Source organism: Symphodus melops (genome assembly GCF_947650265.1).
Source record: "Symphodus melops genome assembly, chromosome: 22".
NCBI classification, from domain to species: Eukaryota; Metazoa; Chordata; class Actinopteri; order Labriformes; family Labridae; genus Symphodus; species Symphodus melops.
In genome coordinates, this window is record NC_136712.1 from 7,589,780 (window position 1) to 7,614,088 (window position 24,309).

The following is a 24,309-nucleotide window of genomic DNA, read 5'->3' on the forward strand; positions in this document are numbered from 1 at the left end:
TATCTCTACGTCAGCCCCAGCTGAATATTGATGGTCATTCTGTCAACAGACTAGGTACTTACTATCTGTTAACCAGGCTATGGTGTGTACCAAAATCCTCGTCCATCTGATTTTTCCTGCATCTTTCTTGTTTCCACCGGTGACATGATGCTTGTCCCTTTACCACTTCAGTTGATTGAACTTGATTGACCATTTGTTTAGCCCCATTACAGTTAGCTCAAGTTTCTACGCCTGTCTGAGCTGTCTGTTCAAACAGTACAGAATCTGTTTGCAGGGATAGTCATGGCAGGTTTACTGCTCATACAATTAAGAAACAATTCGTCCACAACTTTTACAGACAAATAATCAAAAGCTCGCTTCCCATGCCAAAAACCCATAGATTTGACTTTTTGATCACAATAAAATTGTAAGAGGTTCATTGTTTCTCGTCTCAGCCTGACTCTTTATTGATGCCAGAAGTACCATGTAAAGGGCTTACATTGCCGTGTGTATATCATAATAGAGACTGAATCAAGTTCCAGGCAATAATATTAGATATACCTTAGTCTAGTTGGAAAAACACAGTAACTAGTTTGTTTTTTACTATTGTGCGAGTATGTTTTTTTTTTTTTTTGCTAGGTTACTCATAATGGTACTAACCTTGTCTAAAACAGATTTTAAAAGTGACTCCTAATAATTTTCTACACTTTTGTTAGGTGTGCGTTTTAGATTTGACACTTAGTAGAAATGCAAAGTTGTTAGGCTACTCTTGTTGGAACTAAGCTAGTAAGCCTAGCATGTTGACGCACCCGAGTGTTTTTTGAATTTACGAGACGAAAAGACATTTGACACACTTTTAATTACACGTTTTAGAGCCCCGGCACATTTTTGCAGAGTGAGAAACCCTATTTTTTGGCAGTTCTGTCAAAAATGGTTGCTAAACTAAGCTGATTTAGGTTCAGCAAATGGTCAACCGAGGTGAGCCTTCACCATATTTTATTAAGTTTTTGATCTAGTGTTCCAGTCTGAGTGTTTCATATTCACAGATATGAATTATTTAGAGCTTAGTCTATAGATGTTTTTGCGTAAAAACTTCAATCCAAATGAATTTGTTAACTCCAAATGACATTTTATTACTTTTGAAAGGGTAATATCTGTGTGCATGCTCGCCCACATGAAATGAAAGATCCAGGGAGATTCCAGATCACGGTGGGTTGCTCGTCTTCTTCCGTTTAACGAGGGAATGAGTGGGCTAATACATGAGTCATTTCAGTAAGCGCTGAAACACTTTAGTGTTTTCATAATAGATCGAGGGTCAAACTTTGTTCAATGTTAAATCTTTGTCGAAAAATAACTTTTACTTCTGAAAGCTGATTAAGGAGAGGATACCCTCCTCGGCTAGCGTGACTTGCAATCCCTTTATGAGTCCTGTTGTTCATTAAAAACTAAATAGAAATAAAAATCGACCATTGAAAATTTATGCCAACAATCGAGTAAATAAGTAGGCCTATTATTTATTGAGAGTTTAATTCCTAAAAGCCCATCAGAACAGGGTGGGTGTGTTTTGATTCGATTTGATCAAAATCAGCCCTCCAAAGTTCACAAGATGTTGATTCAGATATTGCTTTGTTTTGATTTTGGGACAGAAGAACGTGATGGCAACATCTTCCAATTGGACCCTGTCATTCCAAAGTTGGTACCAAAATTCGCATCTGTTCGAATATCGCAAGGCATTTTTATATTTACATAAATTAGCAAAATTGGAAAGTAAAGAGTTGTGATACTCCCCCCTCTCTTTCCTGAGAGAGCTCAAAGATCTAGAGTTTCCTCCTCATTTGACAGCAAAAGCTTTTTCATTTCACTTCCATGTCTCTACTACAAACGCCCTGAAAACGCAGCCAACACATAACTGTGGTTACAGACAACCTGCACTTTGATCATAACCACTGTGCAGTGAAGTACAATAAATAAAATACAGGACATGTAGTACACGACACTGAAGATGTCATACTCGCCTCTGTCTGCTGAATACATTTACACAGTACAGTCAGAATTTATTGCACTGATGAAATTTGATATTTTTTTGCTGAATTTGGAGGGTTTTTTGATAGATCAATGTTTTTGACATATCACACACAAGCTCTATTCCTTTACATTTCTTTCACTCTGTATTCAGGTACATTGATGATCAGCAGCGTGCCAGTTCCTGCACATCACTGTCAATTTACAAGATCAGTTTGAAAGTGTTGAACTGTTAATTTATACATTAACCGTGAATATAACAGAGTAAAGTATGTTTAAAGACATTTGAGGTAAGAATCACAACACTGTAATATGCCAAACGCAGCAAGTCGAAGTGGAATAAACTATGAAGTGTTTTTATATACCTGAAAAAGTCAGAGTATTTCAGATATTTCAAGAAAGCCGGCAGCATTTTCCAAGTTCCTGACATGTTGCAAATAGAGCCTCTGTCATGTAATCCTTGATGTATTGAACTGTGTTGCTCATTAGAGTCAAATTCAAACAAGAGAGCTGCGTACTGGGGACAACGCCCGAGGATATTTTCAAATATAGGAAAATGGAGGGGAGTCATATACAGAAAGAAAAAAACAGTTATTTCCCCCTGATAGGCCACATAATAGGCAATTAGCATGTGAAACCATCGGGGTAGGGGGACGCCTCAATTGTTTGTTTCGCTCGCATCGAGGCAGAGCAGCAGCTGAATTGTTTCTTTGGGCATTGTTGTTCTTGAACACAGTTTTTTCTCTCTGTGTCTATGTTAGGCGCTCATAAAAAGCTGCTTCTGCCATGAGGTATAAAAATAGCATTGGGATTCATATGAGTTACCAGATGACTATAAGAAGCTGGAAATAAGTGCGAGAGAAGAAAAAAGGAAAATGATATACGGGAGCAGGCTTCATGTACCTACTGTAACACACTTCACACTGCAGCCCTGAATGGTTAACTTACTGTTAGAAGGAAGCATCTGTCTTATTGTCTGAAATGTATTATTGTCAGGGCAAGTATATAGCACAAAGTGGCCCACTTTATGAGTACAGACATTTTTTCTTCAGGAAATAAAAAATGTCCACATCCTTAAACGACGTTCTGTGACATTGAATGATATTGCCAATGTCAGTCTTGTTCTAGCTTCGGTGTGCAGCTCATGAGTACTAAGCTGCATGTACATCTGCAATGCAATTTCCACTACTAGCGTCCCTCTCTCTCTCTCTCTCTCTCTTTCTAGCTTTCGCTGTCTCTCTGTCCTTTTTACCCACATCCTGGGGCAGCATCTTTTGAAGTGATTCAATTTGAAATCCCGTCTTGCGTATTTCACAAGAACCAACCTGTTTTTATACCCTGTGCGCTATGTTGCTGGAGAGATGTTTCATCGCCAATGCATGGGAACGCCTGTGGTTATACAGCTCTGTGTGTGTATATACTTGCATACTGTAAGTGCAGGCAGTTTCTAACTAAATCCTTAAGTGAAGCTTTTCTTGTCCTATCTCAAAATTCAACACGTTAAATTTAAGCCTAACATTTTACAGCAGGATGGTGGAATTTTTTTTTTTTTTTTTTTTTTTTTTTTATAGAACTAACCTCTCCGTGCTCACCCTGTGATACCGATTACAAGGCCTCTGCAAGGAACCGAGAACCTGCAAAGCCAAAGGCTGATTCTGTGCTTTTCAAAGACATAAACTAGTGCACATTGATCTCTCTTCAGTCAACTCTCAGTGCTCATAACTTATGGATTACATATAAAAATACTGAATGACAAACTGCTTTTCTATGCCAGGTTTCTTCTTGTTTCGCTGCCTCGTCTTTTGAAGAAAAAAAAAAAAAGAAAGAAAAGTGCTATTTATGAGTTATAGTGTCCCACCCAAGTGAGCACAGTATTGATTGGCATTTCCATAACCAATCCATCACTTAAAGATTGATCAGAGGAGCCAAGCAGAAGGCACAAAGAGGTTACCACCTACCATGCATCAATGCATAGCCAGTCAAGGTGAATCATAAAGCTGTGTAGTGTAGCAAAATGTGCCACATGCATATTTCAGGGGTATCTATCTATTTAAATACATTGATGTGTTTTTACAGTTTATTGTGAAATTGGTTTTTTACAGTTTAGGTCGTTTAAACCAGTGTTCTTAAAGGAAAATCCATTTTATGATCATTTGAAAGTGACCTCTCCCCTAGCATGCTATACGTCACACACAAGTGCAGAGCCTTTGACTTTCTGTCCTCGGGGAGAAAAAAAAAGAAAAGGAAGAAGCACAGATACTGCTAAGCATGTGACTCATCCACTGTCACATGAGTTATGTATGTCATGGCTGCATTTGATAACCTCTACACTAAGAGCTCTGTCAAAATGGCCAAGACGGTGCCGCAGGCCCTCTGGAGATTACACAATATGCAGAAAGCACATTTAATCCCATCTGGACTGTATTGTCTGCTTAGAAAAGGAAGAAGGGAGAATCTTATGGGAGCTGCAGACGAACGTGGGTAGATGCATGTTTGACCTTGACCACGGACAGCAAAGAGTCAAGGAAAAGACGTATGGCTTCTGTTGATGCGAGGAGCACCAGATGAATGGAATCGAAACCAAACAGAGACTCAAGGCTACTGTTTAATATATGTGTGAGGCTTTTATTCTCACTAAAAGGTCCCGTCCTCTTTTACCACACTGTCAAAATACCAAGTGTGCAATATCTCAACAACGATTGGATGGATTGCTTTTAAATTGTGTACAGACATTTTCAGAGATAAAGCCTACCAATTCATGCTCATTGTACGCCTTCTGTGGCGCCACCATGAGGTTGATATCTGTGCTTTTATTAAAAATTCTCATCTACTGGATGGATTTTCATGAATCCTAACATTCATCTCATCCTTGAAGTGAAGTGTCATAATTTTGGTATACCATAAACTGTATTCCTGTAGAAAAATAATTTATATTATATTTATTTATATTACCTTTCACAGCATATTTAGAGTAGTGCTCATGAAAGTAAATGATTACAGGCGTGACTAATATTACAAAAAATACGAAAAATAATCAATATTTTATTTATATTTAAAACAAGCTTATATTGGGTAACCCACTATGCGGTAAGTAAGTAATTATTTAAGTTTATTTGGTGGGTGGGGTGTCTTCAGCTGTCTTTGTAGTATCCATCCTTTCAACAAACGTGTTTACTCCTGGATAAAAGAAACCCAACATATCAACTCTACCTCTAGTGACTTCACTTTGGCTGTGTACACTTTTTATTTGTAGCGTATTGAACTTTTGGAATCGTTAAAAACAAAAGCATGTGTCATTTTATGACAATATTGAGATTGAGAACAAAGCCAAGACCCCCATTTCTTTAAAATAGTTTTTATACAAAAAGTCAGGGTACTTGTGACGAAAACATTGTCATAATAAAACTTGTTTTTAATTAAATTGTGTGATTATTTGGTTTAATAAGGCTCCAATTTGAGCATTTTCTAAGTCGGAGTTTCTTCACTTGACCTCTTTCACCCTCACACAACACCCCTAATGCAAGACAAATAAATAAAAGTGAATGTTGAGTCCAATCCTGAACTTCTGTAAATATGTGTTCAAAGAAAGGTTAACAAGTGGTTAGGTCATAGATTAATGTAGAGAAGACATTTATTAGTGTACCATTCTTGATTGCTCTATGGAACTCAACTTGACCTCGTGATTAGAGAAACCAGAGGCTTTCTGACACTAATGTAGAGCTGACATTGTGCATGTTAATGGCTTCTGTTTTTTTCTACTTCATCGGCGTGAGTGCATCTTAAATGAAGTGGAATGAAAATGATTTGCAGTCATCGCTGAAATTGTGCTATGCTGAACTTTTGTCACTGTCAGGGCCGGATGATTTTTTTGTTGAATCTGTGTTTTTGCGGCAGCTTAAAAATCCATCAGTGTGACATCAAAGTGAATCAGCTGGAAAACAGAATGCTTTTTTTCTTGGACTTAGATTTATGCCTTGTTAAGGACATAATGCATCATTATAATGTGTTCGAAGTAATGCCTTCAAACTTTAACAGCTAAAAGTCAGTCACTGTCATGTTTTTCCTGCTTCGAGAGACTTAATGAATGTGAAATACATCACATTGATGCGTTCAGCAAATGTATCCCAGACGTCTTTCAAAAGTAAGTAGGACAAGTGCTAACATGCAGGAACTTGTGCTCCGCTCTGTACTTGGGTTCTTCCTGATCACGTGATTCTATGAGAGATTTACTGTATGTGTTACGTATAGGCTAGAAAAGGCAAGTTTATTTATGGTGCGCCATTTATTAATAAAAGCAATTTAAATTGCTCTATAAAGTAAAAAAAAAAGACAACATATAGAAATGTAAGATACTTCACATTGAGGAAAAGCACATTATAAATGTAAAAGTATGATGAACAAAAAAATGGCATTTCACAAAAATAAAAAATATGAACATTTCCTCAAATTGCGACTATACCTCCTCCAATCACGTCACGCCCTTATATTGCTTAAGTCCTTACATTTCCGATGGACACATATTCACCAACAGCTAAAAGAAAAACCCACTGGGGTGCTGTGGTGGTGAAACTTATCAGTCTTTACACCGTAACACTGGGTCATAGGCGACGAGGAGAGCATTCATTATGTGTGACAAAGAAAATCCTGCGTATTCTTCAGTAAAACACTTTCTTGTTGACCTCAAATACTTCACGACAAAATCAATTATTTCCATATAGGAAAATAAAATAAATATCTACAACTGGAGGTAAACTAGTCCCTTGAGCAAGAAATGTTATCATCAGGCAACTTCTTTAGGGATCTCATTTGCTATGACTTGTGCTGATGTGGTTTTTCCCTCCCATAATGCCCTCTTCAGCAACTCTTTGGCTGCGGTCCACCAGAGGATAGACCCTTTGAACTCCCACTGGTCACACAAGCCGATATATCTCATCTCTTTGTTTCTCTGCGGTGCTGATGCAGCGCAAAAGCTCCGTGATCAAGGTTAATGAAAGCCTAAGCTGCCCACAGCTGCCACGTTCATGGTGAAGACATAATCAGTGGTACTCCTGCATAAAAGATGGTGGGCTTCTTGTCAGAAGCCATCACCCTGACACACTGGAAACAGATGCAATGTGGCTGCAGTCAGCACTGGGAATTTTAGCAGCATTTTACTCTCCTTCCCAATGGAACCATTTGCCCTGGTTGTTGAATATATTTTAAGCTCCATATAGCCAGTAACCATCACGGCTGACAGCTGAGATCCAAACATAGAAAATGATATTACATGGGTAAACCATACAGTTCTTCCAGAATTTTGGGTAAAAACAAAACATTGTTTGTGGATTTTATTTATAAGAGTGACTTAAAAAAGATCATTGTTGTATAGCTTTTGAAAAAGGAGATTGTGTCTTAATTAATTCAGGTACCTTATACTGGGGGACATGTGCTTTGAAGGTCTTACAAGTTGTTGCAACACACAGCTTTGACACACAGACCTGACTTAATGTCAGACTCCAGTAGAAGCCTGTTAGCATTCATAGCAGAGTCAGAAGAGAGACGTCAGCATGAGGTATAATAATTAGATTCTGGTCTGAATTGGTGGAGGCCAGAGGGCTCATCTGTCTTCAAAACTGACGTATGAAAGATGAGAGGCAAAGAGAGAGAGAGAGAGAAAGAGAGGCCGCATCCAGGGCTCGTCTACGCCTCGTCAGTCACCTTGACACCTGGAACCGCTCAATCTCCTTACCTAGTGGAGGACAGAGTGGCAGGAAGACTTTGGCAAGTGTGTGTGTGTATATGTGTGTACAGAGAGGATGACAGGGGAAAAGGTTGGGAAAGGTGTAAATGTAGAGAAAGTGAGTGACAGATTAAGAAGTTGGAGTTTTGAGAGTTGTTTTGAGCTGATGCACCCAAACTTTACATAAACAGAAAAACATCCGATGCCATATAAGCAGTGATTGCATATGTCTGGCGTCCATTCAAAAAGTCATTTTTGTTACCTTTATTCATTTTTTTTTTTTTTTTGGTTGCCTTTGCAGGGTTTAACTCAAATCAAGCAACATGTAGCCTTTCGGTGGTCATATCATCCCTACGGCTAACCCGAATTTTGAAGTGGAATGTTGCATTTAGATTCACAACAACGGGTAAAAACCATCGCACGTAGGCAAGGTAGGCGATACCTAATGTCCCTCCTCCTAAAGGAAGTCTTCTGTTTTACTGCACAGGTCTATTTTTTGCACAGGAAAAAGTTCACCTGCAGCCGAGTGTGAAAGCAGCAGACTTCATCTCTCTATTCATTATTCATCACTCATACAGGCTCTATTTTAGAAGCTGCAGACCCAGCTATATCCTCGCTAAAGATACTTTCTCCTACAACCTATGTGCTGCCATTTGTGAAGAATAGGAAATGTGTGTGTTACCTGTGCAAGAAAAGGAAGCTGATATATAGGCCGAAACTTTTACTTCTATACTTATTTAAACAGCGGCGTCTTTTAGCAATGTAAACATAAGATGTGTCCCTGCAACTTCTTCATAAACAGATTTCTGCTGTTTACACTAAAAGTTTACCGTCTCTCTGAAGTCTCCTCCCTCTCAAGAGAATATCCTGCAGATTTTCTTTTGCAGCACTCTGCATATGGCAGCCAGAATGTCCTGATTTTATGCTCACTGACTCAGCTCTTATCACCATATCCAATAAGAGGAAAAATAAACTCTTATCTTAATATGGGAAATAACACACCAAGCTGTTATCTCGACCACTGTTAACTAGTGTGAAAAAAAAACCTGGTTTGAATTCAGAATGCTCTTCCAGGAAGGTCTATCGCTACTCACCAAATTGGTTTTGTGATTCTAAATTATACAAGCAACAGGACTTGATGGCAATTCATCCAAATCTTCTGTCCAGCCACAAAGCTAAAAACTATCAATCAACCAAACTTTATTTGTATAGTGCCAATTCAAACCAATCTCAATATACGGAGCAGGTTAAAAGACCTTACTCTTGGTTATATTAGAATATTTATATTCATGGTGCTCAAAGAATTAATCCTTAATTTGGTGTCAACTGTTCGGATCAATAAACCAAACTTTGTTAAAAAAAATGTAAAGTATCTTGAAATATCTCAACATCTACTAGTCTGGTTGAAATAACAAATTGTACAGACAGCTATGGTTCCCTGAAGTATGTAGTGTTGTACCGTATATTATACCGTCTATTCCTATCCTAAACCCTGATGGTCCTTGGTCTCTTGGAGTTACATTTTTGCATTTCAAAGTGAAATGGAAAAATATGAGATGGAATACCGTGGATATTTCGTACAATTTACAAGTTCACACCAGGATGAATTGAGATGACAATGGCATCCCCAACAAACAATATCAGCACATGTATAACACAATTTCCATTTGGAATGAATCAAATCAGCTGTCTTCAGGTAAAGGCCAACTGAGTCTGCCGATCAGATTCCAGATTTTGGGGCCACTGTAAGGAAGAGAGTTGGATCCTAAACTTCCTTTAGGAGGACGGACATTAGGTATCTTTGACATTGCCTCCCTCTCATCTCCCCGTATGCCAAATGGTCAACCATTGGGCTGCTTCTGCATGATTTGGAACTTATAGAACCAAAAAAAAGGGATGTTTGGCTTGATGTTCACCCCATTGTCATGCACCATGATCCAGGTGTGCAAGTACTATACAGGGACCAATTTGGTATAGCTCAATCCCAGAACCTGTAGCTGTAATAACTGACGTTGGGATAGGAAGTGTTCTGGTTTCTTTTATATATATATATATATATATATATATATATATTTAGTATGATCTACTTGTGTTTTAGTGGTCATTGGCTGTGTTCAGGAAAATAATCCATGTGCCGATGCAATCAACTGTAACGCAATCCCTGGATCCCATCGGCCATCGCCTTATAGGCAATAGGTCTTTAAGAAAATGTCTGCAAGCACGTACATCTAACAATCTTCTCTTAAACATTGTCTCAACACCAATGTCACTCTTGCTTCCTAAGTTGCTCGTCAGTCAGCACTCAAATGCCACTCACAGAAATGCAAGTTATGACCAAACGTTCTTTCCCCCTCAACCGCTAGCTTAAACAGAAACCCTAAAAGATTCCCGTTGTAACTAGAGGCCTCATCAGCAGACAAGTACAGAGACTGGACTAAATTGTACTTTTTGGATTATTTTGAAATGTGTACCGTTGTTCTAGTTATCATATCTTCCTCCCCTAATACCGTATGATACATAATACATATTTGAGATGTTTACATGTTTTGTTGAGCACCTTTGGAGAGCTGCAAATAACTTCGACATAAGAAGAAGGGCAATTTCTGCAATCCAGAATAATTTATCCACTGCATGTATATATTCAAAAAGACACAACGTAACTGAAAATAAGGGACCAACTGAGTTTATTAAAGAATAGGCAATTGTGTACCATTGCACCAAAAAGAAACTGGAGGCAACATAGCAAACAGAGACAAAGAAAAAACAGTAAAAGAAAGAAAAAAAGACATGGGTGAAGCCAGTTTTCATGAACACCTCAAGACGCACTGACACAGATTCCTTCCTCCCCTCTGTGTTTCATGTTGCACCTCTTTTTAACGAACCCTAAAAAGTCCCACACTAACACTCATAAATGCACCAGTTCACACAAATGGAAGCACACATTAAATTGTGTAGAAACATTTGTATTGGCTGCATGATTGTCCCCCATGTACGTGTGTGTGTTGGGTGTGCGTCACTATCGGCTGTCAACTCTCTTGTTTTTTTTTTCCTCACATTTTTCCTTCTGAAGATTTTACTGAAATAAATTATCGCTTTTAACTTTTTTTATTTTTGTGTGCTCTGATTCTTGTCAGCTGTTCTGTGCTGTGTATTTTTTTTTTTTTTACTGCGTTTTATTGTCTGGCAGTGTCTAGACAGACGAGAGCAGCAGACAGAACAGAGCAGCTAGACAGATGATGAGTGAAATCAGGCAAAGAGAAAAAAAAAATTGAAGGTTCAACTTCTTACCACTAAAGCAGGCAGCCTGGAGAAGAGATTCAGAGGTCACCACGGAAGCAGCAGCAACCTCACTCTGCGTTTTCTCCTCCTTTCTGCAGCGATGACCCTTCTCCAGAACCGTCTTTGGGGGATGAAGGGAAGGGTGGAGAGGGGGAGCTGCAGAGTGAGGTCGAGGCACAACCACAACCGGAGCAACAGCCGCAAGAGACTCAACCACAGCCTCAACCGCCACAGCCCAATATTGAGCCAAAACCTGAGCCACAGCCTGAAACCAAACCTGAGCCACAACCTGAACCAAAAAACGAACCTGCAACTGAGCCAGAGCCGGAACCAGAACCAGAACCAGCACCAGAACCTGAACCCCAGCCAAAAGTTGAAGTTCAGAGTGAGGAAGCAGCACAGGACGTCCCTATGTCCCCTCCACCTTGCAGAGAGGACCAGACAGTGGGGGAGCAAGAGAACCAAAAGTCCAAAGAAGTTGTGGAGTCAAATAGAACACAAGATGGAGACGAGGCTCATGTTGTTGCAGCACAGGAAGAAGAAGAGGAGGAAGGGGGAGGAACTAAAGGAGGTGGGGCGGGGAGGCGAGCCAGCCTGCACCACACGGCCTCACCTTTGAGGGTGCAACGCAACGGGGCCGGCTCACATTCAGCCACCTCCGACTATGAGCTCTCGCTTGACCTCAAAAATAAGCAGGTAGGGTGGTTCTGGGGTATTGGGGAGGGGATGACGGGAATGGGAGTAATTGTTTGTGTGTTTTGTACGTCTATTGGTCTGACATGTTTTCTGTCTGAAGAGGTGGAGGGCTTTTGGTTTGAGGGAAAAGCTGTTGGTGAAAAAGAGTTTTATTTTTGCGTGTTTTTCGCATTAATCCATTGGCTCCTCTGGACTTCCAAACTATCAACTAATGATGAGACTCCTTCTCTTCATTATCATAGATCATCATTGTCATCGCCATGTCATCATTTCATCAACTTCCTCACATGGTTTTGTCTTTCATCAGATTTGGATTGGTAAATTATGTGCTTAACAATTTATCCCCAGGTGTTTCACTGTTTTCTGAAATTTGCCCGAAAGTAGAATAACTCTTGTATGTTCATTTTTTAGGTTTTATAAAAGCGTGTCGAGGCAACGATGCATAAATACACATTTAACACAAAAACAAGCTCTATTTTTATCTGCATGAAAGAAAAGCTTTGCAATTTGTCTGTCCTTTGCTGCTTTCTGAGATACTGTGGATGATGAAAAAAACCCATTTCCATGGGAAAAAAAAGCATGTGATCGTTATCTGTTCCCAACATATTAAAGTTAAACTAATTTTGTCCAAAACTGATATTTCAAATGAACTGTGACTGTATTCAAATGTGCATTACCATGTTGTCATGTCTATGTTGTTATCATGCTGTTCATCAGGAGATGGAAAATCATTACATAATCATCTCCATTTCAACCATGATACCCCCACCATGTGTTTCCATTATCATCCATCTAACTGGCATTCCTCATCCATGGATCCTCAAGCAGGTAAGGCAGCAGTGTATGGGTCTAATTTGATGACCCAACATGTACAACTTCAATACGACATTACAGTCCATTTATTTGCTCCACACAGCCGAAGAAAAACTGTTGTAAGGTCTTTTCTGCTTTGAATACGAGATTGAAAAATGCAGGATCCCATGTTGTTTAGACCATCCGTTTTATCCGTCTCTTGTGAATCCTCAAACTTTCTGGAAGTGCAGTCCAGTACGTTATGGATCATACCTCCTTAGGTATTTTTTTATGATTACACTTGGTTGAGTAGCTTGGCAGTTTTTGTCAGTTTTGTGACATTCATCAATTAATTGATTCCTTACATGACTGGCTGACTTACATCCCTCAAGTCTTGACTTCGTACACTATCATTTGTGGCATTGTTTGGCACTTTTGGCTGCATTTGATCAATATCCCGGAGCAATTGATTAATGTAGTTCTCTGGTGTTAAGTGTTTCCAAGTCTCAGGGCACCCTCCATGAACTATGAAAGTGACTGTTCTGAGGTGACACTGTCACCTTAGTTTCTATTTCTTTTGGGTTCTTGCCTGCATTTGTCTAAACTCAGTGAACGAGAAGAATTTCACAAAATTACAAGATAAGCTACTGCAGCAGAAATGGTGGATGTTTGCTGAAAATCCATCTTCCGAGGAAATCTGCCATTGAAATGTATGCATTTAAGAAATAATATTGCCTTGTTTAACTCCCTATCAGCTCCATAATCACTCAGTTAGACATAATTTCCTCGCTCATTGCTTCGCTATTGGAAACTACAGGTTCTTTTAACTTAAGCTCTTTACTTGCGTCTCCCATTGGTGTCACTCTTTCAGTCTGACATCTAAAAGTCCCATCTCCCTGTCAACAATGCTGGAGATACATGATCAGCGACATTGATCTTCTGTCTGTATGACTGGGGGTGCTCGGGCTTGATGCAGCTACTGATCAATGTCAGGGTAATTGGATCTGCTGCGGAGCAATGCCTTGATTGCTGGGGCAGGCTCATGAAAAAGTATTTCAACATTAAGTCAGTTCAACCTCTACTTCATTTGTACATAATCTTAATATCTCATTTATGCCTTATTGTACTGTATATTACAACTTTACTACTTAAGTACAACATTTATTATGAGAGTAGTAACAATCTGGAAAAAAACTTTGAAAAACAACTGGTGTCATTGTACTAAATGGTTTGGTTTGTGAAAAACTAGATGAATGTTAATTCGTATGGCCAACGATGACAAAGTTATTCTGAAAAAGACAAGAAGTCATTGAACTTTATATACCATTAGTGTTGATATGTTCTTGGTATTAATAAATGAACGGTCACATATCCTACGAAGAAGAGTTAGATTTATCTTTAAAATTATATGTCAATTCCACTTAGATAACTATACAGTGGTATAATTTAACAATCTCAAGGGCACGTGCATCATCTCTGATCTAGAAATACAACTTAGTTCTCTTGCCAAAGGAAAGTTGTTCATGTTTTCAATTATGTTCCTGATGCAACCCACAAATGGGGCTCGACAATGGAGAGTGCATTTAAAGTTCATGCTTCACAACTTCGTAGTGAAAGCTGTGCTGAGTTGTGAACAAGAGATGAGAGAGAGATACTTTTTGGTGAGTTCTAAGTTCAGTCAGAGGCTGAGTTGAACAACACGGTCAGTGAAGCACATTCAACTTCAAAGAGCCTACATTTGCAAGCTGAATAGTTCCTGCATGTAAATTCACAGAAATCCAGACACTTTGTCAATGTCCTGTACAATCGTGTACATTGTCCTTTGTTGTGAGTTCACAGGAGCAATTGAAAAGAAGTTACATTAAAGATTCTTTACAGTTCTAAGCTTAATAAGAAGCTGTGCAACATGATGCATGCAGCTAGCCAACATATGTTGCTAGCTAGCTAGCTCCTAAACATGCAAACATTGGTAGATTAAACCCGAATAGGCCATTATTGTCAAATTTGAGCAAATAAACTGAAAGTGTAATGTGTGAAAAAACCTTGATCCATTTTTGATTAACCAGTACACCAAGGTTCTTAGCAGCTTTATATTAAGGCTACACATGAATGGTTAGCAAAATATTTGATAACAGTTAATGTAGGCAGTTATACAACTTCTAGCTTGCATTACCTTAAACAGGATATTTTTGCCATTCCATATTTAAGTATTGAATTTTAACCAATTTGTGACATAAACTCGCATTTTATTAGATTTTAATAATCCAGAAAAAACAAAAGCTGTTACCCAACAAGAGTTTATAGGCCGGTAATTGTGTTGGTTTACTTTTGTATGAGGCCCGATTTCTCTACATGTTAAGTATGGATATTTAACAAGTTTTAGGTCTTATTAATCTTACAATTAATTTTAACTGTATTGTTCAAATGTAATTTCAGATTACAGTAGCAACATGTCATCCTTCTATTAGTGTCTTAAATGATAAATGAAATGTTTCTCAGATTCTTTTTTTAAGGACATTAAAAACACTCAGACAAATCAACATCTGAGTGTTAAAACGTGCTTCATTAAAGTGAAAGCTCTTAAAGTAAGTAATACAGTGCGAGTCTTTGCTTAGTGCAAAGCCTTTTGTTTGAGAGGAGCTCAAGTGATAAATGATAAATCAGGACTTTAAACAACTACTCCTGCTCTTTAATTGCTGCCAATCTCAAATTGTTACGGTGCCCATGAATCAAAAAGGCAGCCATATAGATTACGTTAAACGAAAAAAACAAAAAAATAGTATGCCATATTTCCTTACATTACAATTCTAAGTGATAGGCAAGAAATACTAAAGAAGCATTTGTCTTGGTGAAGAGCTTTACACATAAATAAGGTAGCTATTGTTTTTTAAACTGCTGATTCAAGAAAATGTTACTGCTGAGAACAATGTAGATGTGATATTCTGTAGGGTTTTTTTTAAAACAAGCTCATGAATATAATCTTTTTCTTTGTTTTGTTTTCTCTGCGTCAGACTTGGTCTTTTAGGAACCACTGACCTTTTTGGTGACTGACTTTGGTCTAGGATGAATCAGCTTAACAGATCAACATCCTCTGATGACACCAAGTCTTTTATTGTGCCCCTCATTTTGTAATAAAGTCAGCATTAGTTGTGTCCCAGTTTTGCTGTTATATAATCTCCCCATTAATCATGCAGATGTTTCTGTGCTGTAAGAGTGTGCATGAGAATGAAAGCTAACAAACATGGCTGTGCATTTGAGCCCTCGTTGCTGCAGAATGTTAAATCTGAAAATCAGATTTTTTTTTTAATTATTAATGGTTTCTTTTCGAATTGATAAGTAAACCACATTGGCAGTATTTATGTGTTGGTGGTTTTATAGCATTTAGTCAACAAGATGGAAATCTATTTCAATGCTTCATGTAGGAAGTTAATGTGGCACATGAGTCACTTAATAGAAAATTCTGCTCTGCCGAGTCATGAACTTTTTGTTTGACCTTTAGTTCTGAGAAACATTTCCATTTGAAGCACAAAAAGTATCTTAAAAAATTCCCTTTCCAGAGCTCCAGGGTATTTATATTTCAAAGGATAAAGAAAGCAAAACTATTTTAAGGTAAATATTCTCCATCATTGCAATTCTAATACACAAGACTTCATTACATTAAGGATTTTTTCATGCTTATTAAGCCTATAAGACCAAAAGGTTTTAGACATTTAAGTTTTGTTTTGTGATTTACACCACCATAACTTGTGTTACATTGATGAGGAACTTATCCTGTCTTCAGAGCAGAAGTACTATCTGATGTACAGGCAGAAATACATACTGCAGTGTTGAACCACTTCGCTATCGCTTGTTGTTGTTCTCTCTACCCCACAGGTGTCAAACTCCAGTCCTCGAGGGCCGGCTTCCTCAGACTTTTAGATGTCTCCTTGCTCTAACACACCTGCTTTAAAACAATGCGTTGTCATTAAGCTCTGCAGAAGCCTGATAACGAGTCACTCATTGGATTCAGCTGCGTCCAAGCAGGGAGATCTCTAATAGTCTGAGGAAGCCGGCCCTCCAGGACTGGAGTTTGACACCCCTGCTCTACCCCATCCGCCCATTCAAATGGAAACATGAGGTCACTGTGGCGCAGCACTGCCCGTCAAAATCGATAAAAGTAAACTATGGCGGAACGTAGCAGTGCCATCACCATTCACCACTGTGTCTCTGGAATAATCTCTTTCCATCAGCACTTAGTGAAGTGATCAGAGGTAGAACTGACAGTCAGCTAATGAAGGGATTTTCAGCAGCGACACCCTTGGCACGGTCGTCTGTCTCGGCACCTCTCTATCCTACCTTGTCCTCAATACTTTTAGCTTCTTCACGTCATTTTTAGCTCCGTTTATCTATTCTTATTAATCTAATTTCCTCCGTGTGTAGGAAACCCAATATCCAATTTGTATGCTACTACGTAGAATAATAGTTAACTTCATCAATATATAACAGGTGCAGGAATACAAGCAGACAGATTCGAGCGTGTTGGCACACATAATGATGATTGATTAGTTATTAGTGTTTGAAAAGAAACAACCTCTAAACCTTTCTCGAGTCTTAACACCCTAAAGAAAGGTTCAGATCGGCCGAAAGGAGTAGTAGGCAGGGATTTTTTTTGTTTGTTATCCTGGTAGAACTTCATGAGGTGCAACCACCTTGATAAAAATATATATATATCGTGGCGTTTACAACTACTTTCTGCTGCCCTCATGAGACCAACAAATCTTCTGGAACACATCTCTAAAAGATTCCTTTGTGTTTCTTGAAATAAATTAATTCGGTAAACATTTCAACATGATAGCTGTGAATTGTGGAAGTATACCCCTTGGGAAAATCAATGTTTGACTTTGAAGTAGGGATTGTTTCTTGGGTCACAGTACATCAAGTGTAGTAAGTATTGTATTCATGTCTTGGACAGAGCAGCTAGATGTATGCCAATAAATTGTGACTTTCAGAAGTCCTTATAAAACAAAATACTTGATATGATTGTAGCAGAAATTGATGAACACGTCGTTGCTACTGGAATGTTTAAAAACGAGTGAACAGTCACATAAGTGCCAATGCAATCCTTGCTTGACTAGTAAAAAATTTAAATCCTGTCAACTCTTCTTGCTCTCTATACTTCTTCCCTCCTTTGTGTACCAGCTCATTCTTGTGGCTGTAATTTAGTCTGAATGGCAAGGTGTATCAGATACGAACCCTGATAAAGAAAGCAGCGTGACCCAAATGCTTTATTCATCAGCCCGACCAAGCTTAAGCAGAAGGCAAAACAAACAAGCCGACTGACACATTTAATCAAACAAAGCCACGCTGATGGCCCCTTTTCACATTCAAGGGCACCTCTGCAGTGGAACTCTTTGCAGAATTTGTTTTTATGAGAGAAACCTTTCAAAGTAATGGGGTCAATCATATTACCTCTAGATCTGACTCAGAAAGAAAATTTAACAAGGCATATTTTGGAGTGCAGTAATGGTAATAAGGCTCAGACACAGCGGACCAACAGAACAATCCAGCTTAAAAAGTGATGAATATTCTGTCTGAGTCCACTCATTCTGCCAAAGCTGACAGCAACTGAGAAGTCACAATCAGTAGATACAGTAGAGCTCCAAACCAACGTCCTTTTTCAAAAACCACCTTAAAATTCATATTGCGTTTTTCTTTGCTCACAGAGGCTGTGCAGTTAAATGTAAATGGAGTAGATAGGATGGATTTTCAGTGTCATTCCACTTTTCTAAAGAGCTTTGTATGAGATTCCATTCCTCCAGTGACAACAGCACAGGCTGCATCTTGTTGAACCAACTACTTATCAGAAATTGCAAAGCCCCAAGACATTACAGCCTATCACAACACTGTACAAGGTGGTTTTTGACTTTGTCCAGGACTAAAGTGAAAACAGAAGAGGCTGAAAGTCACAATTTGATCCTTAGTGGCCATGGTAACCATTTGCTCAATTGCATTTGAATTTACAGGAGGGATAATTTACTTGAACCAAATTAATCCCTATGAACACATCAGCCTGATACAAAAAGTCTTCCAAAGAAACGAAGGGCATGAACGTCAATGACTATTTACTAGAATAAAATGCCTAGCTATTTTTAAAATGCAGTGGAGCATATGTAGATGCAAAATGTGACACTGGTTTCTTTCAAAGCCCAATTCTCCCCTACACTCTAGCCCCTTGATAAAGTTAGAACAGAAACAGAATGATATTCATTGATTTAGTCTGAATGAAAATGATTGCCGAGCGACGGCGGGAGATAAGAGCGTTTTCTGGGCACTTCTAAAGACACCCACACCCTGATTGTTCTGGGAAACTCAAAGAGGTCTCATCTAGTTTTTGAGCTGCTGTCAGATGAGGAAGGCTATATTACAACTCAATCTATTTCCCACAGCATTTCAGAAATTTTTCACAGGAGAGATTAATGGCTTGTTCAACAGGCATGACTGTTTCAGACAATTTTAAGTTGTGTTACGGATCTCTATGGAATTCAATTGGAGATGAGTTCTCTTTGCTGAGGAAAGTAACTGTTTATCCAAATGCCAAGAATCAGCTACTGCTGTGTTCTGTCTTTTAAATTGTGGCTTCAACAAAAGTGTATAGTTTGGGTACGAACCTCGAAAGGCGAGTTTGTAAAATAAAATTATTCTACTTTTTAAGATTGTATTTTAAATTCTTTCAGTTTTGTACTTTCAGAATTTCGACTTCGCAGCCCTTTTCACCTTCCTGGGACTTTATAGGCCACTATTATCCCAGTCCCTTTTTTAATGTACTGCTCGACTCTTCTCAAGACGCAGCCTTTTTTTCCCCCATTGCTCCCATTTCAACTCATCTATCATATTCATCTTCCATGTACGACAGCGAGCTAAGATAATATTAAAGAAGTCATGGTATTCATGCATCATTTTCATGGGAGTCATCGTTGGAGAGACTATTAAACTCAGCAGAGTCTAATGCATCTTCTGTTTCTGCTGCAGTGTGTTTTACTTGCACTTACAACCTTTCTGGTAGTTAGGTTTATGTCCTGAAAGATCAATGTTGCTATCTCTTGAATTCTGAATTACAACAAAACTTTCAAACCATTCACACTAGCCGTTTGTGTCCTTTCTTCTTCTATTTTTAGATCGAAATGTTAGAGCACAAATACGGTGGCCACCTCATCTCCCGCCGTGCTGCCTGCAAGATCCAGACTGCCTTCCGCCAGTACCAGCTCAGCAAGAACTTTGAGAAGATCCGAAATTCGCTGCTGGAGAGTCGTCTGCCTCGACGGATCTCGATGCGCAAGGTTCGTGTGCAAAACACAGAAGGTTTCTCTGCTGAACGGGCCCTGGCAGAAGGCTGCAACTTGGCAGGCATCCCGTTGGTGCGCTCACCATCTCTGCCTGCTACAGTTGGCGGTACCCTGACCGACCTTGAAGACTCTTTCACGGAACAGGTTCAGTCACTGGCAAAGTCCATAGACGATGCACTGAGCAACTGGAGCCTGAAGACCATGTGTTCACTGCAAGAAGGTGGAACCTATCAGTTTAGTGCCGATTCCTTTAGCACAGCAGGAGTAGGAGTTGGAGGAGAAAGTGGTGGTGTGAGAGAGTCTACAATTTCTCAAGGCCCATTGGATCCTAGTGACCTGTCAAGAAGTGCAAGCAAGTTGATGATGGCTTTCCGGGATGTCACAGTGCAGATTGACAGCCAGAATATCCGTGTTTCATCCTCTGTCATGGAATCAACATCTGTCACTCTTGGCAGCTGTGTCCAACAAGAAGGTGGCTACAGCACTGTCACAACTTCTTCCAACACAACAACAAACTCAACACCATCCTTCATTCCTTCTTCCACCTCACAAGAATCCCCGCACCCTCCTGCAGAAGTCCCTGCTGAACCTATAGATCCCCCTCCCCCCCCACAAGAACCTCCACCTCCCCCAGAATCACAGTTTGAAGAAGAGGAGCAGGATGTTGAATTCCCTGCTCCTCCTCCGAGTGAAGAAGAGCTAGAAGAGGATGTGCAACCTCCTTTAACCCCCCTAGATAAGATGGCTACTCCTCAATTTCTAGAGGAGAATGTTGTGGCAGCACCACCATCCACAATACCCCCTTACACTACCCCCCAACCACAGGAGACTGTACTGCTGGGAAGCTCGTCAGTGGTAGAGCCACTGGAAGTCAAAAGGAGTGGCTCAGAGACAGCAGACAACAGCTCAGAGCAGATGAGCAGCAGTAGCACATCAACAGAGGCACGCTCCACGTCCGAAGCCTCATCCAAGGAAGCACTGCAGGCCATGATCCTGAGCCTGCCACGCTACCACTGTGAGAACCCTGCTAGCTGTAAATCCCCCACTCTTTCCACTGACGTCATGCGAAAACGCCTCTACCGCATTGGCCTCAACCTCTTCAATGTGTGAGTACCTTCTGGGGTTTTCATTCTTTTGTTTTCAGACGAATCTAATAAAATATCCCTGCATCTTCCCCATAACATTTCTAAAACATGGTGTACTAGCCATGACTCAAAAAAAGCAGATTTAATGAGGTATTTTTTTTTATTCTGGAAAGTTCTTTTAACTTGAATTTGAAAAGGATAATTTTCTGTACGTTTCATTCTGTTTCTAAAAATGTATAGATAGCATATTTGCAAGTAGCAGTGCCTCAAAACTACCTATTTTACACACTGATCAATGAAATGTTTATCAGTTACTATTTTACCATTTAAGCAGGCCTCTTCAAAAATGTTTCCAAAAGTCACAAAAGGTTAAAGAACTAGATTGTCCTTTTTGTTCGATGTAAAATTCATAGACCTGCTTAATACGGAATGGCTTTATGGGAACAGAAAGAGTATTGTAAGTACAGAGAGATTTTTGAAACAGACAATAAATGAACCCCTCCTTTCAGTGTATCTGGAGTTTGATGCGTCCCTGCAGGCTCAGAGAGCAAAGAAAAGCATTTTACTCACAAGTCTCCATTGTGCTGCGAGAACAAACAGAAAGACATCCAAGTCCCAGGCTAGATCTTAGGTGTCTTCTTTCTTTTCAGACGGATAAATCACGACAGGGACAGAAGACGACACAATGACTTATATCGAGGCAGATAAGTGTGTGGAGATTGGGTTGCAAGAGAAAACAAACGAATGAAAATTAGAGACTTGTTGAGCTAACATGGGTAGTTGCAAACATCGGCAGGCATGTTATCAATAAAAGTAGGTTAGTCTCCTAACCCTTTGTGCTTCCTGTCAAGCATTAACCAATGGTTCTTGAATTCAGTCAGTACAACAATATCACAGTTCTCCTTTCGACAACCATCCATTTACTGGTTGAAGTAACATTTTCCAAATGATGCTGTCAGATCACCCGTTACTTGGTCGCTACTAGTAAAATAAATACCAGTTCAGTGTTTAAAGACATTTTTAAAAGCAGAAGAAGAAACCAGTAGAGACAGACAACAGACCGTCTCACGTCACGTCTTGCTAACCCAGTTAGTACACGTCGCTGTGATGATACCCGTGCAAAGAACATGGGCCTCAAGTCCAGTAAAAACTAATAATATAACAGTGCAACATCCTGGTGCATTTTCCTCTGTGGCTTCACAAATTGTCTGCATTCGAAAAACAAGTCTGTATTGAAAAGCTTGTTTATGTTTGCCAGTTCCAGCTTTTTAGTCCCTGTGAATTCACTTCCCCCTCGCTGCCTAGTGAAGAGTGACAAAGTCAGAACCAGATAAGACCCCCGCTAGACGCCCTCCAGACAGGTGCAAGTTGCTTACATGGCAGACGAAGATAGAAAAAGGAAGGAGTTGCCATGGTGACAACAGTACATCTAAGCTAGCAGTGACTGAGTCGGATGTGTTGATTTGTCTAGAGGAAAACTAAATCCATAAGATAAGTGTCAAAGTCCTTTTTTTTTTACACAGTTGGAAATTGCATTTCCATAGAAGCATTAAAAAATCCATTTGTATTTTTTAGCACAATTATTAAACAGCTTTGCCCTTATTAGTCAAGACTTGCTATGGTCCATTTGAATAAGTTAGTTACCACATTACTCCTGAAAATGTGCTTTGCAGCCTACAGCACACTTGAAGGGAATATTTAATTGTGTAGGGAGATTTACAAAATGCTCCATTAGCTTTTCACCCCGAGTGTACCCTAAAGGACCAAAACATCCCACGTATTCAAATAACTGTACTTGACTCACTCACATGCTATAAGTTGAGCTCAACCACTGACAGAATTGCAGGGTAGAGTTAGTTGCATTACAGGAGGGCTGAATTTAAATGGCAATGATCCACCAAGCTCAAAATTCTCATTAGTCATTCTGCTGCAAGTTGTGGATATAATTAAAAGTTCCTTCAACATTCGGTGAACCGGCACTTTGGGAACTGGAATGAAAAATGTTTCAACATTTCAATCCAAGCAGGGTTTTTTTCTTCTTTTGTGTCAACCACCTCAATGGTTTCGGTGGAAGCTCTCTCTGCTTTCCAAAAATACCTTGCTGAAACACAAAATGCACTTTGTTCCCCTGGGTACAAAAACCCCTACAAGATTGTGTAAAGATATTCCACAATTAAGTCATTTGCTACAAATTTAGAAGATTGGAGCTCATCAACACCCATTATCTTTTTGCTCACTGCCAAGATCTGCAGTGCAATAAAGGGGCACAATAAAGCTGCTTAACTTTGACTAAATGCTGGAACATGACACAGAAAACAAGGAGCAGTGAGCAAGCTTTGCTGCTACAGCAAAAAAAAAGGAATATTGAATAATAACTATAGAGTTCAAATAAAAGAGTTGATATTAAATTTCTCATATTATCTTCCTTTTTAATAACTATGTACAAAAAGTGTCAGAGCTCCTCATAAAACGTCTGTGAAGTTTCTTGTTATAAGTTCAATGTGACCCTGTGTTTAATCATGCCTAGAAACTCCTCTATTTCAGCCCTGCTCAGAACAGACTGTTTCTGTGTCTGCAGCCTTAAATGTAAATAAGCTGTGTTTGACCACACCCCTCTGTGGAAAGGATTGGGGGGGGGCTCAGGCTTTGTTGTCCATGCCTAATTGTTTACGGTGAGAAGGCAGACTCAGAGGGCAGAACAAACACCTAGCAGTGGGAGTGTAACCCACTTTGGGGAGGGGTTACTGCCCTTTGTGATGTCACAAAGGGAAAATCTCCAAAGTCTCTGAGCATTCATTTCGTAAAAGGTGAAGCCAACAAAAGCCAGAGGATGGACGTTTCTTTTAAAGAAAAGTCCATCCTTTGCAGACAGGCAAGTGACACATTTGGTGTATTTTGAATAACATGTGACATTTAAAAGGCAATAAATAGAGTTGTTAAACTGTCAGTTGAGCATGGTTTACTTAATTTTTAAAGGAAAGAAGGGTGGATCAATTGTAAATGGAAGATTTCTTAAATAGATTTTTTGTTAGATTACAAATCAGCTGATTTAAGAAGTCCCCTTGAAGATACATCATTACAAAAGAGTAAGACGTTTAACCCAATTCTAACCAAACTTGAGTGGAATCATGAAAAAATGATGTAACAGTGCAGAATTTAGTATGTGGCTTGGTAATGAGAAGGGAAATAAGGTTCAAGAACATCAACCCCATGTAGCTGTATATATGCAGAGGATATTATGGTGTTCCTGACCATTTTTTTGAATTATTTCATAGTTTTCAGACTTTAAATCATCTTTGACAGTCTAAACAAAACCATCAAAACTCTATATTTCTCAGTACAATTCGTTTTTCAGACATGTCCGCTTTGATAGTGTCGGTCTGAAAGGCAGCTGGAGTGGCAGAGAAAGATTGGC

At 39.3% G+C, this 24,309-nt stretch overlaps 2 protein-coding genes across 3 annotated transcripts in view; one reads left to right on the forward strand and one right to left on the reverse strand.

The window, feature by feature from the left end:
• Positions 1–24,309, reverse strand: part of st8sia1 (ST8 alpha-N-acetyl-neuraminide alpha-2,8-sialyltransferase 1) — a 123,208-nt gene that overhangs the window by 67,472 nt on the left and 31,427 nt on the right. The window contains exon 4 of the mRNA XM_079334888.1: positions 21,465–21,583. Within this exon, the coding sequence (XP_079191014.1) occupies positions 21,465–21,502 (38 nt within the window). The 5' untranslated portion in view covers positions 21,503–21,583. The remainder of the gene's footprint in view (positions 1–21,464; positions 21,584–24,309) is intronic.
• iqsec3a (IQ motif and Sec7 domain ArfGEF 3a) overlaps positions 1–24,309 on the forward strand; it is an 88,009-nt gene that overhangs the window by 33,639 nt on the left and 30,061 nt on the right. For both annotated transcript variants that reach the window (XM_079334879.1, XM_079334878.1), the window contains exons 3-4: positions 11,098–11,695; positions 19,642–20,915. In XM_079334879.1, the coding sequence (XP_079191005.1) occupies positions 11,098–11,695; positions 19,642–20,915 (1,872 nt within the window). The remainder of the gene's footprint in view (positions 1–11,097; positions 11,696–19,641; positions 20,916–24,309) is intronic.